At 39.3% G+C, this 18,758-nt stretch overlaps 1 protein-coding gene across 2 annotated transcripts in view; it reads left to right on the top strand.

Moving 5' to 3' along the window:
• Positions 1-18,311, top strand: part of SNCAIP (synuclein alpha interacting protein) — a gene marked incomplete at both ends in the record, with an annotated part of 48,653 nt that extends 30,342 nt beyond the window's left edge. The window contains 5 exons of one of the 2 annotated variants that reach the window (XM_082301826.1): positions 3,361-3,530; positions 8,528-8,620; positions 11,056-12,118; positions 13,719-13,785; positions 18,202-18,311. In XM_082301826.1, the coding sequence (XP_082157952.1) occupies positions 3,361-3,530; positions 8,528-8,620; positions 11,056-12,118; positions 13,719-13,785; positions 18,202-18,311 (1,503 nt within the window). Of the gene's footprint in view, positions 1-3,360; positions 3,531-8,527; positions 8,621-11,055; positions 12,119-13,718; positions 13,786-13,924; positions 13,996-18,201 lie in introns of both variants that reach the window. The other variant, XM_082301827.1, reaches the window with a different exon arrangement.
• Positions 18,312-18,758: the final 447 nt, after the last annotated feature.

Raw genomic sequence — 18,758 nt, 5'->3', positions numbered from 1 at the left:
CTGCTCTATGAACTTGCCTGGCACTGAGATCAGGCTGACAGGCCTGTTCCTCCCTGGATCCTTCTTCAAACCCGTGTAATAGATGGGTGCCAAGTTTGGTAACTTCCAGTCACTGGAACCTCGCTGGTTGATCAGCGCTTCTGGTAAATTATTGAAGGTGAAGCAACTTAACTTTGTGTTAATTGCAGATGTACCCTCTGCCCGTCAAATTTGCTAGAATCATTAGTACAGTCATAGGAGTACATTTCAGTGTTTGTGTTGTTGTCACGTTGAGCAAAAGCTGTTTGGAGAAGAAATAATAATAAAATTATTCCAGGAAATTGCAGAGAGGTATTTGATAAACAAACTAGTCCCTGGAGAAGAACAGATAAAAGAATAAAAACCTCTTGGCAGAAAGGCAAGAAATAAAAATTAAAGTGATTAAGTCAAGTTAGGGAGGAAAACATGTCTAAGAACAAGCAGTAATTCTCAAGGGACTCAGATATGTATCAGTAAACTTGTTATTCATGTTACCACACATGAACTGATCCACATCACCTTTCAGGCCACTGCAAATACAGAACATTTGTATTAGTCCAGCCCTAAAAGAAATACAGCTAGTGGATTTTCATCAGCTAACCTCTTCAAAGAGTTAAATATATTAGTGGACATTATTATGTTGGATATACAGCTGCAGAGCTGCTTACTATTATTATTATTATTACCTATTTATATATTTGGTCACCAAGAAGACATAACTCCATAAGCCAGTTTGAGAGTATTGCATAATAAAAAAAGAAAAACAGGTTGAGCTGAGTGAATAGACTTGAAGACAGTCAAATAGATTAGGAGAACATGACCATCTCTGCATTTTTTTATTAAGGGGACGTCTTTTTTCTTAAAGATGTGAGGAATGGACCCTGTAGAAACTCATACGAGAATAAAATAAACAAACCATCACATCCACGCTGAGTCTAGCGGGTTTATTATTGTATTGTAGCCAATTGCTGTGATCAGCTGGAAAAAAAGGGATAGAAGAAATGTTTATAATTTACTGGTGGGGAGCACTGTTGTGGTAGAGGGTGTGCTTAGGGTTGCTATGGAGTGTGTGTTTAGGGTTGCTATCTCAACAGTGCCTCATCAAGATGTGCAATGCATTTGAAGGAGAAATGAGTGTAGATGATTTTGAACAGAGTGGTGACATCTGCAGGCTGTTTTCATGGATAAAACTAAACAACAAAGAGACTAGCCCTGCTGTCCCTGTGAAGAATTAGCCTTAATAAATGGCTTAGAACTCTCAATATTATTTTATTTTAGGTAAATATGCAATTCAACAAGTACTTTCTGTTGAAGTGAGGCCATGAGAAATAAGTCATGAAAATATCTTGTGATGATAAAAATACACAATGTTAGTAATACCACTTCACTAAAACCTCACAGTTTTAAGTGTAGTTGATAATTTGTTGTGCTGTGAAACAAAATAAACCCTGTGCCAAATAAGCTTGTAGTGTACTTTAAAATAATGTACAGTGAATAATCTGGTAAGAAGAAAGGAGTGATAAAGGAAACAGGGAAACTATAAGCAGCAGAATAAAAAATGAAGAATCACTGTTAGTAATTCCCTGGCCCTCTTATTCGCTGTGTTTATGAGCAGATGACACTCCTATCATGTTTCAAACTATTTGATTACTTTCTGCAAGGTTTATTTTCTTTCTTGACAAATTAAGCCCAATCTATTGATATGAGATGCAGTGCAAGAGTTCATAACTTTCCTTTCTGCGTGGTTTTAACAGATCAGACAGACCACCCATTCCACTTCTCTGTCAGCAGATGTAGAGGTCTCTGTGTCTGCTGTTTGTGGTCAACAAAATCACTCCAATCCTCAGTGGTTTTTCAGCTCTGCTTGGATAAGTCAGCCAAGAGCTCAGCCATGCAATTCCTCTTCTGCATGTGTGTTCATAAAGTTAATGACGCTATAGTTTCTGGGTGTATAGGATCACAAGTTTTCCAGGGGGCTGGTATCAACATGTGTCAAAGCATTGCTGAGAACATTTAGGTCCTATTTTACCTACTCCAGTAATGCAAAGAGCTCCTAACACTGATTATTACAAGCAGATCATAAAGAGGGAAGAGTTAGTCTCAAATCTTGCTTCAGTTATTTGATGTCTTGAGGTCGGCCTGACAGAACTTCTTTTGCATATAGAACACTCTTTATTCTAGTCTCAGAGTAACTCAAATGGCATGCTTACAACTTGGATGGTTCTCCAGCAGCAAGCTAGGGTTCTCTGCTGGTACTGTGAGTAACACAGGGGTATACATCAGTGTAAGATATTATATTTCTTAAAGACTAAAAGCTGACACATATTTCAGTACGTATTCAAAAGAAAATAGTGACTAACCAAGCAAGTGCAAAGCAATGAGATTTCTCTCAGCAATAAAAAACCACACTGACCTAACCCCCCAAAAATTCCAACCAGATTGATTAAGTCATAGTACAGTTCTTTATCAGCAATAAGAAATTTGTGCCTGTCTGACCTAAAGTATCTGGCCTATCTTTCATGTCTAAGCATTACTTAGCTAAGGAATCAGAACACTGAGACTGCTCTATTGAGTGTTTTAAACATAGAGATTCTGCTGTGGTAGAAAATGGAGAGCTAAACCACAAAAGGAGTCAGCAAACACTGTAGCAAAGGCATTCCTAAAATGAGATCCTAAAGGTGTGTTGAAATACGTTGCAGTGTGGAGATCCCAAAAACAGATCTGGTAAGCCATTACAGCTCATCACCAGCCACTGTAAACTGGCTAGCAATGTGTTCACGCTGCTCTGGACCCTGCTGTTATCTTCATCAGATGTCCTGTGTCCTCTTTTCTAGGTCTGCCATGTGTAAAGTTATCACAGTGTTCTGTAATGCACAGGGAGATGCATCTGCAAGAGTTTATTGCTGTGGTGCAGGAGAGAATCAATAGGTGGCCAAATGGAAGTCCTGTTTTCATTTGGCAGTCCCACTCACTGTATGAATGCTACAAGTGATGCGATGCTGTACAAACATATGAACAGAAAACAAATTAATTGAGTAGAATTTCAGGGGCAGAGGAGGGAATAATATATAAATTACAGTCTTTTTATAGCTCCTCTGAACTGCAGCTCAGTCTTCTATGTTATTGTTGCACCTGAGTGGTAGATTTGATTGGTATGTGGTTTGAATTCAAGCTGCATGCAGATTTGTCAGTGACTGAATTTTAAAAATGTCTGGCTTAGACTAACATTTCTCAAGCATTTTATTCAGGAGTGCTTTTTGTCCAGCCGTTCTTGTACTGATCAGAAGTCACAGCATAGACTTACACTTAGAGATGTCACTGTTCCCTTTCATGTTTTTACAGACATTGGTTGAATATGGAGCAAATGTCACCATGCAAAACCACGTGGGAGAGAAGCCATCACAAAGTGCTGAGCGACACGGGCACACCATGTGTTCCCGCTACTTAGTAGTTGTGGAGACATGTATGTCGCTGGCCTCCCAGGTTGTCAAACTGACTAAGCAGCTGAAGGAGTAAGTGTTTCATTGTTAGCAAGAGGGGCTGATCTTAAAACAATACCCTACTTCAGTTTATTAGCTGTGTCCATTTTCTTCGTCTTATAGATGACATTTTAAAGTCGTATTTCTACCTTATTTCTTATTTTGAAACACAAATTATTCTAATTACTTGCTTTAATTGTAGATGCAGTTACTGTGGCTTAACATGTCAATATTCTGGTAAGACTCTTAGAAACCATCAGCACTGACCTAACATTGTTCCAGCGTAGATATCTGATCAAGATGTCACAGTCCATGAAAATGACTTCTGATAACCTTATGTTTCGAAGAGACCATATCATTTTATGCAAGTAACGTGTAGCTAATTGTATTGGGTATAAATTACAATACTCTGTTAGCAGGGAAGCTGCAGAGTGGCCTCAGTGAGAACCAGCAAGGGGCTTCCCTTTGCTGGACAGAGCTCTCAGCAACAGACCCACTGCAAGACACAACTAAGCCCCACCTGTCATTCTTGTAGCACCTCTGTGAAAGCATATCTAAAAAAGAGCAGAAAATGCCAGAGAGAAGAAGAAAACAGAAGAGTGACAGAGGGAACAGCAAGGTCAGAGGAGCTGGAGGTGCACCATGGTGAAGAAAGCACACTCCTAAAGGGACTGTGGCCCATGGAGAAGCCGTGGTAGAACAGGTACATCCCTTGAAAGGGCTGCAGCCCATGCACAAGCCCAGAGCCAGTGATTTCCTGATTGGAATGCAGCCTGTCAAAGACCCACATTAGAGAACAGGAAAGAGTGGGAGAAAGAGAGCAACAGAGAGAAACTGCTACACGTGAACCCTGACCTGTGCTGCATGTTGGTTTACTGAAAAATTGGGGGTAACCTGCAACAATCACAAGAGGGGAAGAGTGTCTGGAGTGAAACCTGAGAACGGTGGAGAAGAAGAGCTAGGAGTGCAGATGAATCTGGGAGAGAAGTTGAGCTTGGAAAAAGGGAGAATAGATGTTTTAAATGTCTGTCCTTTTTTGTTTCCCAATACCTGAACCAATAATGAAATATTTATGCTAATTAACCATGAATTAAGTTAAATTCCCCGCACTGAACCTCTTTTGCCCATGACAGTCACTGGGAAGCGATCTCCCTGTCTTTACCTTGACATTTTCTCTTTGCAATATCTTCATTCTTTTACATTTATACTGTCAAAAATGCAAACCCTGAACTGAGGATCATTATAACATTTACAGTTTTCATAATTTTACAGCCTGGTAATGTTCCCTGGATATGTCAGTGTACCTGGTTGTACTTGGTCCATTTGCTGAGAAAACTGACATAAAGGAAAAAAAATAAACATAGGGCATTTCCCTAGAAGACAGCATTAGCATCTGATTCATATCAATATATCACAAAATATATTTTCCCCATAATTCAGAAAAAAAAAAAAAAGAAAAATGGTATACGCACCAGGAAGTAGAAGTGGCAGCTAAAGAATACCCATGTTTCATTTCTTTTCTGTTCTCACCCAGTACTTGATAAAAGTTTTACCTCTCATATGGAAATAAAGGAGTTGTTATGTAAGTCAGCAGGCTGCTTACTCACACAGAAATAGTCTAGTTGTGACTTTCATGACAAAAGCATTAACACTTTTCCAAGTATCCCCACTGTTACTTTTCCAAGTAACTCACAGACTGCATCCTTAGGAAGTCATTTAAATGATTCGTATCTGGCTCCTGGTGAGTTTCTTTGCGTGTTTCAGCTGGAGTAAAATCTGCTTCCCTTCAGCAGTCTATTTTTCAGGCTTCAGATTAGTTTTAGGAAGTGCAGCAGCAGCCTGTTCTCCCTCTTCTACACAGAGATGTAAGTCTCTTGTGCAACCCTGTTGCAGCTTACTGAGGCAGTTGAAAGAATCTATTTTCTGCTTGAGGGAGCAGCTTCTGCATGGCTATTTGGGCTGCAGGCCTCAGGCCACAAGTGATTTTGATAGAAGCAATGGACCATGTTCAGAGGCTCATGCTCAAGAGCCAGAAAGGATGATGGAGGAAGACTCTTACCCTGTTTTTCAGTCCTCATCCTTCTTAAAAATCCAAGGGGGGTACAAAGTACATCCGTGGAGCATCTTGTCAAGGGGACCTTTATCACAGCAGGAGAATCCACTGGCTGCAACACCTCTGAAAATCCTGAAAAGCAGTTCTGAAGATCCTAAAGACATCAGATGGCAACAGATAGAAGTCAAGTTTACTCTCTAACTCTTTCAAATGTACATAATGTAGCTGTTATATAGGAATAACTCCAACTTGGGCAGTTGAGCTAGCTTTCCTGGATTTTCACCACCTACTTCTCCCAGGGCTAATGAACAATGTTCTAGAGACAGAAGAGGAATAGTTTTATCGTGATGGATTACCTGAACAGTCAATATCAACACTAAAATCCCTTATGTGCTTCCCAGCCTTCCCTCAGCTTCCAAAATATGAGCTGGTCATGCATTCTCTGTAGTGGTATGGCAAGGTGTGTGCAGGTTGATGGGGTTTTTGGTTAGCTGGAGTTTTTTTGGGGTAGAACATGTTATATAGACGTATAGTAAGAAACCCAATGTAAACTTTATAATGTTAATCTCTTTTTTATTTAGTTAAGCCATTTTATATTCTGCTTTGTGGTGTAGTCATTCTTGTGTTATTTGAAAAAAAAAAGGAGAAATAAGAAAACATGCTCTGAGAGATACTCCAGTAGAGCCCAGTGCCTCAGCCCATTCCTTCTGCAGTTACTGAGCTCCCTGATTTCATAAGGAGGTGGTTCAGGTTCCCAGATGTCTAAGTAGACACAGAAGGGTTCTTACATATTACTCACTGGGAATGTTGTCTAAGGTAAGACCCCCAGAATTCCGCCATCAATTCTAGTAAAACAACATTCACCCTCTTACCCATGAAGCTACAGTCATCTTGTCTCCTAAATCAGTCTGGCTTTAATACTTTGCAGTATTGCTGTTCCAAAAAGTTGTGATCCCTTGTTTCCAGTGATATCTTGGAATATACATATGTATGTTATTTATCTTTAGGGATAGCACTGGCAAGATGTGTGGGTGTCTGTGACTTCTGTACTAACTAGTTAAACTATAAAAATGGAGTAAACTTCAACTCTTCTATCAGAATAAATTGTTTAAGAGGAATGTGAACAATAACTCAAGAGGAAGACGTCAGAGATCTCTGCTGAAGCTAAAAACATAAAAAACTGTTAGCTGCATTATTTAGATATTTAGAAATAGAAATTGAAGGAATGATAAAAGGAAAAAGAAAACAGATAAATTGCATCACAATGTAATCTCAAATGAAAATTTCCCTGGCTCTTATAGGAGAGTATCTGGGGAGCTGCAATATAATCTAATGTTGACAGATGGTAGGAGTAATTTTAAAATAGTCTAAGGAAGTGCGTAGGCCAAAGGAAGGAAGATGGAAAGTTAAAGGAAGAAGGATCTACATAAAGCATGGCTGTATTGTAAAACGCAAGGCAGTATGTCAAGATCACACCTTTATTTCTGGAGCACTTTTCAAACTCACTTTGATATATTAAAAGTAAAGCATTTGTTTTCTGCCAGTCCTGCAAGTACAACCTCTAGTCTAAAAAGTGATCTGGATTCTTTCTGGCTTTGACATTGCCAATATAAAGACTGCATTTGAAACTCAGCTAAATCGTCTGCTGATGGCATGTGAGCTAGGAAAGTGTCCAGCTCACTGGTCGAGAACTGCCTTAGTTCTGCAGATGCAACTGCATAACTTATTAAACATATTACATACAAAAACATATTACTTAGACAGCAACAGATGCACAGCCTGGGAGAAGCAGATAAAAAGTCATTTTCCCATGGTCATTTGGTCAGGACCAGGGAATAAAACGCAATGTAATGGTTCTGTTTCAGGTGAAAGATAGCATAGGTACAGTAATAAAAGTCTCTAAATCCCTAGTTTTCTAGAAGTTTTCCAATAATTCTGTCTGTGTAGTGTTTAGACGCACTGGAAATTACAGATCACTAAACAAGATTGAATGTTATCTGTGGTGGTTAACAAAAAGGGGTGTTTTGACATGAGAATAGAATGTCTGAATTGTATGGGACGAGGGAAAAGAAGACCTTTTTGTGGCAAATTGATCTGTCATTCTTGTAGAACTACTTGAGGATTTCAGGTTGTAATGCTCAACTGAGTCCTTCCTAGGGGAATAAGTATGTTACAGGACAACAGATGTGATTACACATGATAAATGGTAAACGGAGTTTCTACTATGGATATCACTCTGATATTACTAACAATTTTTAGGTACTATTGCAATTTAACTCTAAAGTTATTTGCAAAACAGTGTAGATCACAACACCACACTGAAAGTGATAAAATGCGGTAGGTAAAGCCCTGGGATAAGGTGGATGCAGAGCCCAGGTACAACCTTTGGTAAGGTTGGGCAACAAGCAGATGTGACACAGACATCATATACCTAACTCCATCCTGCAGCTGAAGTTTGGACCAGTCCTTTCCTGTGGGCAGAGACTTCTCTCTGAGTTCATTTGCAAATAGAAAGGGAGAGAGCCGTTGCCTGAGCTGTTGCTCAGCTGATAAAGGCCATCCACCAAATGTAGGAAGTGACTGCTTAATCTGTGCACTTTCTATTCTTTTCCACAAACAAGTAAGAAACAAATGGCCCTAAGTTTACCATACTTTTGTGTCTGTGAGTCACCCAGTTTCAATTCACTGCTGCTTATGATCACATACTTGTCCTTACATGAAGTTTTAGAAATAATCTGACAAGTGAGTTTCTCTCAGTTGTTCTTGTACAGTGATTACAAAATGTCAGCAGAGATTCAGACAAAAGCACAAACTCTCTGTGTTCTTATTTATAAGTTCTCTATTCACTACATGAAGTACAGGTGAAGAGGACTTCTTTCTTTAATACAAAATTGAAAGGGTAGTATCAGTTTTCCTGTAACTTACTTATGCAGTCAGTTTTACAGTTTGAGGTACACAGTCTTACATTTTCTCGCAGGCAGACTGTGGAACGTGTGACATTACAGAACCAACTCCAGCAGCTCTTAGAAGCCCAGCGGTCGGAGGGCAAGTCACTGCCCACGTCCCCAAGGTAAGGTGACTGGAACTGTACTGCAGTGTGGATTTGCACACTTTCATAATATATTGGTTGTCAGGAAAAGCTGTGATCTGGCTAAATAGCAGATGTGTTGTGTAAAGAAAATGTAGGGGTTTTACCTCATGGACTCAAAGCTGAGCTTCTAGAATTTGACAGTGAGTAATGATAAATGCTGGAAATTTTTGAGTACAAACCAAATAGTCCCAGCTTCCCAACAGGATGAAAGCAAATTTTGTAGTGGAATGTAGGATATTTTGAATTAAATAACAGGAGAAGATCCTAGAAACCCCTAGGAAAGCTGTAAAGTTTGATGTTTTGGTAGTCTCTCATACATTACTTTTAGCAGTAAGTTATAAAGCCAGTTATCAAAAACAACTACTTTCATATTAATGAGGCTCCTTGTACTCATTAAATCTTTTACCTGCTTTAGCTTGCGTAAGAAGTCAAAACTCTGGAAACTTCATGTGTTGTTTACATATCCTGTCAGAAGTCACAGAAAGAAACACAAGTTAAGTTTCAAACACTAAAGAGGAGGATGGTAAAGACAGAGGACTGGATCTCTCTGACAGGGTGATGCATGGAAGCAGATGAAGGAGGCATGACTTCACTCTCACAGCAATCTGAAGATGACTTGGAAAGAAATGAAGTAACTCACATACAAATAGAGATTTATCGGTTTATCCTTTTTTTAAATCCATTTTCCCCTCTGGAAGACATATACAATGCTGCTTCTTGTTTCAGAGTTGTTAGGGGGCTACATGTATGTGAAACTATAAAGCCAGCATAAAAGCTTCTGCAGCCGTTGATTACCACAGCTTTGGGTCATCAAGTATGAACTTGCAGGGTCAATGACTGCTTTTTATCAATTCTCACAGAATCTCAAGCATTTTTCTGTGCAAGTGCTCCATGGCCCTGAATTTCATGTGTCACTGTTTCAGAGAAGTGCAAACAGTTACAGCTGTAGATAACAAAGATATTGGGATTGGAGATGCATTTGTGTAAAGGAACTTCAGCTAGGAAAGGGCTGTAAACTCCAAACTCCTGCTGAAGTACAAAACCACACTGGAAAGAGGGTTTTTTTGCCTTTTTTAAGGAATCTTTGTCTTCCCTGTCTGCCAGCTCAACAGCGGCAATGGGACCAAAGCTTTCCAGCTCATTTGTTTTCTGTGATTTTTGCTGACTGATCTTTCCAAGTGATCTCTTATCTGAGTTCTGGGGAGCACCAGGACTGTTTTACTTTCAGTATCAGATAAGATCAGGTGAAAGCAGATCCCTCATCATTCATTATTCCTGTAAAAGGTCAGGATTCAACATCAGTTTAGTTAAGTGAGCAAGTCTGAAAATTACACTCTGTTTATTTTATTTCATAGCTGGCTACTACTTTTCCATCTAGTTGGAACTCACTCATAGATATTTTCATCATCCAAGGAGGCAGTAGCAGATCTAAGAGAACTTATCCCTGTTACTGAGAATGTGTGCTATAGATAAATGCATGTTCTTCGCTGTCTGTTTAGGTTTGCCACAGGAAAAAAACCCATAAAATTAATTGAAAATGAGGTGTTTAATATAGGCATGTGAATTTTGTACACTATGAGAACTATGGACTCAGGAGAGCAGAAGGTGCTTGCCTGCCTCACACAAACCTAAATTTTCTCACCTTGTCCTTGCTTAGAGGAAAAGTGGTCAAGTGGTCTAAAGTAAAAATGTGAAGTGTTATGAGCTCTAGCATATGTCACGGGAAAAGAAAAGGTCTCTGCAATTTACATTCTTTGCAAATCAGTCATTGTTGAAATTGCTGTTTCTGTCTGTAAAACAGTTGGAGTTCTAAATTTACTTTATACTATTAGTATTGAAATAAATTCATGTCACCTTTCTCTTGCTTTTCAGTATTTCATATCTGAAAAGGTTTTGAGTTGCAAATTGCCCTGACTTTTTATGAGGTCTTATATGGTTGTTATTATTAATACCAGATGCAGTTTAGATTTATGAAATCATTGCTATGCAGAGTGGTGGTACTTTTACAGACTTAGAATAAGCTACTTTTGTATTCTGACGCGACTTGGATAGTAGGCATTTAGCCTTGTGGTGCTTTTTAGCATGTCAACTCACACAAATAGGAGTAGTTTTTCTACAGTTCTCCTCATAAAGTCATATTTGGTGTTTGAATAACCATTCTAAGTTTTGATTTTAAGGAGGTATTTTTTGTAACACGAAGCAAAAATACTCAAATTCTAAACAGGAGTGGAAGCAGGGTTACATCCTTCTCTCTGTAAGCTTTGCTGTGACATCACAGTAATGAATTCCATGTGAGTAGCAATGAAAAGGATAAGTAAAAATAAACTGAGACAGACATATACACCGGAAATGGTAGTTTCACATTTTAGATGTGTCTTAATGTTGCTGTGATATTTCCTCTTTTTTTCTTTAAGCTTGCCGTCATCTCCTTCTTCTGGCAAACCCCAGTGGAAACCATCTGAAGCAGATGAATTGTCTCCACCAAAAAGTAAATTGAGCACTCAAGATGGTATTCAGATCCTTGGCAGCTTAGGAACATCTAGTCGTGCTCGATCTAAGATAAAAGATGAGGACTCAGATAAAATCTTGCGCCAGTTGTTGGGAAAAGAAATCTCTGAAAATGTCTGTATGCAGGAAAAGCTGACTTTGGAATTTCAGGATGCTCATGCATCCTCCAAGAACGTGAAGAAGATTTTGCCAGAGAAAAGGGAGTTGAAGTTAGCCCGACTGAGACAACTGATGCAGCGGTCTCTCAGTGAGTCTGATACAGATTCAGCTAATTCTGAGGAGCACAAGAACACCCCTGTGAAAAGAACTGACAAACCAAGACCTCAGCCTATAGTGGAGAGTGTTGAGAGCACAGAGAGTTTGAACATGATGCTTAAGAAACACACTTCCACAGCAGGACGGCGCTTTCCTTTTGGTATCAGGGTCTCTAAGTCTGTGGATGGCCACAGTCCTTCCCCTACTTCGGAGAGCAGCGATGTGGATAATGAAGCCCCATATCAGTCTGGTACAGTACCTCAGAACCAGTTTTGTGAGGACAACCCTCCGTCCAGCACAGACAGTGCCACTGCCCAGAAGGTTGCCACCAGCCCTAAGAGTGCTCTCAAGTCTCCATCTTCAAAGCGCAGAACCTCTCAAAATTTGAAACTTCGAGTAACTTTCGAGGAGCCTGTGGTGCAGGTGGAACTAGCAGAGTCAGAACTAAATGAGGAAAAGGATAAAGACCGGAGCAAAGGACTCACGCGGGCTCCAGCCAGCTCTGGGGAGTATGCAGGGGACCAGCTGAAAAGGCCTTTTGGAACCTTTCGGTCCATAATGGAGACACTGAGTGGCAACCAAAATAACAACAACAACTGTCAAACAGCAAACCTCATCAAAACCTCCTCAACACTGCCTTTTACCTCACTAGGAAGGAAGACGACAGAAAGCAAGGGAAATCCAGCAGTCGTCTCAAAAGGAAGAACCAAGACAGTGAGTGCACTGAAAGGAGGGGCCTTTTTTCCTTGTCTCATTAAGTAAAGCATAAGTTTGACAGCTTCTTCCTTCTGCCTTTCTATAGCAAAAGGAGGCACACAAATACTTTATTGTATTTGACCTACAGAAAGTCCATCCACTTTTTAGATTTGGAAGAATTTTCCAAGGAGTGGCAGGAATTGCTTATGTACAGAGTCTGTATTCTTAGGGCACATGATCCACATACTCTGTGTTGAAAGCTTTCCACGGAGATGTGATTCACATGGAAATGATGTTTGGTGTTGCACTGAGTGACAAAACATACAATGAGAATGTCAGTCTTGAACCCTTGGGACGCCTGAGGTATAAATAACTGAAGAACTAGCCCCGTCCTGTCCTGTCCTATAAATACTGATGAGGCCAACAGAATTAGAAATATAACAAGGAAAAATTGCAGAAATGGTCCTTCCTGCTTCTCTGGGAGCTACAGCCAACCCTAGGTGTTGAAGCTGTCAGCAGCAAGTCCTCTGTGACCACCTTCTCCTCATAGCACAGAGTCTTCTTGTGTCAGAGCATATGGTTGGGCTTGTCACAAAATGTACTGGATCCAGATCTTCCCCTCTCTGCAGTGAACAGAGTCCCTTTTCTGGGATCCCAAGGGAAAGAGGGGTGTTTGCAGTTAAGAAGCTGGTCCTCTTGTTTAAAAGAAAGGAGAAAATACTTTGAACAAATGCATCATTCAAGGCGTTAGGTCATTGGTTGCACTTGATGACCTCAAAGGTCTTTTCCAACCTCGTGATTCTATATTGAATAGAAAGAGTCAGATGTAGTGGGTTTTGTGTAATGTAGTGTGGGTGCAGTATTTCTGTGGAATGGAGAGAAGTGTGAGCATCTGGAGATACAATAGAGATGAGTGAGAGGGAATGGTCGATGATTTAATCCTCTGTGGAAGACAGGGAGGGAAGACAGGTGGATAGAAAGACATGAGGGGAAAGAATAATTTCAACATAAAAAAAGCATAAAGCAGGCCAATAAGAGGAGGAGCAGCAGTAATGAATTATATACTGTAAAAAGTATGACAAGGTAATGGGAGAAAAACACAGGAAAATCTTAGGCAAGGAGGAGGCAAAAGAAACAGTGGAAAGAGACAACTGGGAAATAATGAATAGCCCATATTAGTGTGTGCTGTTAGACCAGTAGTGCTATAGCAGACTTAAATGAAATTAAATGAAACTACATGAAAAATTCAAATGACATCTAAAGGGCTAAATTGAAGTGGGACTGCATTTCTTAAAGTTTACTCAGAATCACAATATGAACTACTATGATTTGAGTCTTTAAAGACATGCACCATCTAGTCAAACAGCCAATTTAACATAAAAGTATTTTTAAAACACAATGGCTTTTCTTTTGGAATGAGTGATTCAGATTTCCTAGTGACAGTGGAAAAGACAGTCTGTCTTCAAAGATGTTCGGATAGGTTGCAAGGCCATGAGCAGATTTTGTAGTTCCCTAAGAAATTTGAAGGATTGTATGAGGTAATTCTAACAGTATTGATGCTTGCACTGTAAAATGCTTGTTCTGTGAAAAGGCCATGTTTGCATGTCACTGCTGCCAGCATCAGAACTGTGGAAACAATAATGTTTCATACCAACCCAAAGGACCACAGCACATATCTCAAAGAGGTAACAGATTCAGGCGCAAAAAGGTATCGTCTAAAATGTTCCTGTGGCTGTCTGACTGCATGTTTTAGTGGATCTTCATGTTATGCATGTGGGAAACTCTGTGCATGCTCTTAACTGGTATGATGTTTTACTTCCTTAGGATCCTTACTTCAGCTACACCAGTCTTTCTTCTTGCATGCTGAATGAAGAACTTCTGTGTAACTATGCTTGGTATGTGCTTATGCATGGTAATGTTTAGCATCTCTGTTGCCTTCTTTTCTCAAATTGTATGTTTGTTAACACTGTTGGTAACTGAAACACTGGAATCGATTCACAAGAAGGGAAGTAGATGAATATCTGAATTCCTAGAAAAGCAAAAATTTATGATGGATTTCTGCTGATGTCACTATTGAACTGGCTACAGGATTTCAGTTCCAAGCAAGTACAAAAAGTATTCATGCTCATAAATCGACCAGAGTGTGTAGCAGACTTTGGCTGAGTATTCTGCCTCTATTGAATAAAACTCAAGTACCAGATGAGAATGGAAATTAAATTTCCTCTCATGAGAAGAGCAAAAAGATCACAGTTCATCTTGAAATAGAGAATACAGGGAACATGAAGCAGAATGCTGTACTTTAAGTCTAAGTGGTCTTCTATTTTCACACGTTTTTCTTACTCTCCCTTAGACTTTGAAGTTAAATCTGTTTTTTAAAAGTCTGATTAACTCTGACTGTACTTAAACTCCTTAAGTTAGTCCTGTTCCATCAGGGCTATTCAGGCAGGTAGAGACCAGTCCCTCAATTCCATAAAGATATGTTGGAAATAAACAACACTTGACAAAATGTTTGTTTATTTAATAAGCAAATGCTTTCTTAAAAATGACCTGTCATTTTCTCTTAACACTCACAAATTCCTTTCTTCTTTTTCTGTTAAACTGACTTGTAAAGTTACTTTGACGTTAGTTGTTCTGCAGTTCAAGAGCCTAAGTTACTTTCAAGTTAGTGTTTTCTAAATATCTAATACATGGAGGAAGAGGGGTCCGTTCACTAGTTTTCTATTGCCAGGACCTTCCCATACTTAAAAACTCAATTTCTGTAATGGAAATATGAGTCTTGTTCAGAAGCTATTGGCACAGTGTATGTGAAACCAAAAACAGTAGAGATTTCCAAGAGGTTTCATTCTCTTCTGAAAACAAAGAGGGAAACTCCTGTGCAGAAAACTGGATAGCAGCAGTTTGAGGGAGCATCAGCAGGCAGCTTCCAGTCAAAACATCCAGCTGCCTGTCCAGATCGTAGAGTAATGCAAAACAATTAATCTCATCCTTATGTTGGAGCCATGTCCCAGATGTAGGCAGTTGTTGTAATTTGGCACTTGCTCTGTGTGACTGCTCTTGTGTGAGGAATGTGGCAATGTGGCATTTCCCCAGAAGCGAGAGACAGGGAAAGTCTGGCTGCCACTGCAGGGCTGAGGTGTCACCTGCTGGGAGGGTGATGGTTGGGCATGAACTCCTGGCTGTCCCTCCAGGCACTGCTGGTCCAGGCACCATGTCCTAAAGCTGCCCCCATGACCATGGACACATGGAGAACCAGAGAGTAGGAAACAAGGAGCAGAGTGCACTGAGGCCGCAGCTTGAGGAGGCTGTTACAATACCCATAAATTTGGAAGTCAAAGTCTGTGGCATGAGATTTCCAAATATCACATAAGAACGGAAGTTGTATTGTGCTTCTCAGAAATCGGGACACAGGCCTGAAGGTTCTCAGAGCTTCTAAGACAGCCTTTGTAATGACCTTTAGCATCTGTTGTGATTTTTGAACAGCAGAATGGGTACCAGTCGTTAGTCAACTGCATGATGTCCAGTAGGTGTGACATTTAAGTCTTAAAAGAACGTCACCGTTGTGTGCACTACAGGCTCCTGGACACTGTTTGAATTTTCCCTGGATAGTCTAGGGAGACTGTAATTACCATTTCAGAACTATTTTGAAAAAAAAACGTCTTTGGAAAACAGTACAGTCTTTGGTGGTTTAAACCTTTATAGATTGTTATATTGGGCAATTATGTTTCTGAACACAGTCCCCAAGCCCATTTTGACACTACACCCTTATAATAGGGGATTTTATTAGCAGTTTCTGAAATCTGAAGTCATTATACAAAATCTACCTTCAGTGAGATGACTTTCCTGTCAGCTAGTTTCCAGCATCTTTTTCTTCAGCTTCTGTTCTTTTCTTTTTTTTTTTTTTCTTTTCATTCAAAATACCCAAGTACATTAAGGCTTCATAGTTTACTTTTTCAAGTTGGTCACAGCTTAATAGTAGAGGACTGCAGTAAATTTTTTAGTGGCCTTTTGAAATTTGATTCACCCTATTTTTCTTAAAGTCTTGGAGGAAATTTTAGATGTGCAAGATGGTTTGGGGTATTTTTTCCTCTTTTGGAAGGATTAGCTGGTTTTTGCATATTACGACTCCAAGCAAATACTTGTAGGTTTTTTTCCATCTTACATATATGCCAATGAACAGTTCTTTCCCACACTTTAAATCATCTGAGATCTGCATTACATTAAAATAAGCAGTAAAACCCTGTATTAGGTACAGCTATCAAGAGCAAAAATTGCTTCCTACATGGTGGCACTCAACAGAATCCACCATCAAATATCTGTCAGGTAGTAAACTGGGCATGCTTCTAAACCAGCGAGTGACTCTAACCTAATCCATATCCCGTTGCCAGGCCTAATGCTGGATAAATTACAACTTCAAATGTATCCTCCAGAAAAAGAATGCTTATATGTCTAACAAAATAGTAACAATTCATACTAGTAGAGTATAACATGAACACAAAAGTAACTGTCTCAGAAAATTTACATTTGTTCCCTTGTGAGGTATTACGATCATGCACCACTGCTTGTTGCATGAGAGGATGTACTAGTGGTGATACAGGCACTAGAAGATGTTAAAAAATTTAATTAGGAATTTGGTTGCTAGTTAGCAATAATAGTACATTTGGTATTTGGTATTGGTAATACATTTTTTCCAGGTCAGGAGACACAGTTGTAAAAGGCATTGTTACCTAGAGACATCTGCATTAGCTAAAAATGTTCCTCTTTGAGGTCTCATTGCAACTGTAGAGCTGCCAAAGGGGGTCTTTGGTGTGCCTACTGAGCCTCTAGATGGGGGACTCACCCACAGGATCTTTCAGCACTGCAAGCCTAAGCTGGTACAGCAGGTAAATCTTAGCCTTAGAAAGCATCCTTTAGTAAAGCGACATGGTTAATGCTATGATAACAGCAATCCATGTTAAGTGCCAAAATGTAGGTGTAGCAAAGAGTTAAGTGCTCCTCTTTTTCCTCCTCAGACCCATTCCTGCAAAATCTGTTTCGCCTGGCTCAATTCTGTGTGTTTTGCTCTTGCATTGGATATGTGACAACTGTGATTTAGATGAATGAAGGGGATTTTAAAATGAAATGATCATTAATGCCCTTCTTACTAGGACCCAAAACTATGGTCCATGAGGTCAGCTTCTGTTAAACCCTGAAGTAACCATCAGCTTCTCTAACCATCCTAAGTATAAGTTTCTTGGGAATATTTGGTTCTTTATGATGGTTGTAGATTGAAATAAAGCTATTCTGGCTTACAAGAATCAAGCTCACCAATATGGGAATTAAAGGCAAACTTCTTCATAAACATACTCTTGCTCTCACTCTAACATCTGTCCTTTGCAGCAGCAAACCATCTAGTCGTGATTGGATTGTAGGAGTTTTGCTCTTCAGTAGTAATAAGTAAAAGTGAGTCTCTTAACTGGTTTGAAAACTGCTGTGAACTGGATGCTTAGTCGACAATCAGTTGGAAGGTTAATTGAAGAGAAGGGGAACATACTGGCAACTCAGAACAAGAACATATGAAAGAAAGTGAAGAAAATGAGAGCTACAAATATATTGTGCATAATTTTTCTACTCTAACTGGCAAGCTGTCATTCAAATCTCCTACACAATAGATAGATTTATTTCTTTCTGATGATTATTTATGAGGACAAGATAATTCTATTACAGGCAGAGTCAGAAACCAATAGGATATGTCTAATGTTTGTTGTAGTGAATCTTTTTGTCACTGTGATACTTTTCTCTAAGGTGCAAGGAATTTTTTGATGTTCTGTGCACTATTACCAGAACATTACAACAGCACTCTGTTTAGTGCTGTGACTTAAAAAGCTTCTCATCATCCCATTGGTTTCCAGGTTTGATTTCAAAATGGAAGTTACAACTCAGAAAAAATCCACAATATTAAAAAGTATATTGTGTAGTACATGTCTGGAAAAATAAGCCCAGAGAAAGATGAATTCAGATTTCAATACATGCAAATGGAACAAAACAGGGTAAAAAAACACAGTGCCAACCCCTCTATATTTTCAGTGTTGCCACTGAGTAATTTTCTTCTTTTTTTTCTTCAGGCATGATGACATCAACTGGAAAATCCAGAAACCTGAGAGTCAAAAGAGTGCTGAAGAGCCAGAGCTGCAGGAATTCTTCCTCTAAACCACATCATGATGTCTCAGTTTGAAATACCTGAAGTATAGACTTTTGAAACACTACTAGGAGACATACCACTCACCAGCAAAACAACAGCTGTTAGGATGCCTTAATTTTTATCAGTTAGACCATATACAAATCTTTTTTATGATATATGTGTATATGTAACTTGTTTGTAAGCGATGCTGTGTAAAGGCATGGGTGAGCAGAAGTAACAATTTGGAAATTGTTATGACACTTGCAATTGCCAAAATGTTTGTAAGGCCACAGAACACATTTTGTACTTTGTGTCTTGCATGGATATATTGTCATATATCTTTATTTCCCTTTGTCAACAGCATATACTGTCAAAATTCCAGCCAGGACCCTGCCTGAGCAGCTCCTCAGTGAGACCAAGGCAAAAGCATTGATTTTTTTTTTGAGTATGTTTTGTCTGTTGTTATTTCTATTTTTTGTAAAAAGGAAATAAAGACGGTGT

This window comes from Coloeus monedula (assembly GCF_965178545.1).
Source record: "Coloeus monedula genome assembly, chromosome: Z".
Classification (NCBI taxonomy): Eukaryota; Metazoa; Chordata; class Aves; order Passeriformes; family Corvidae; genus Coloeus; species Coloeus monedula.
The sequence above is the reverse complement of the archived record's forward strand: the minus strand, read 5'-3'. Positions and strand labels throughout refer to the sequence as shown.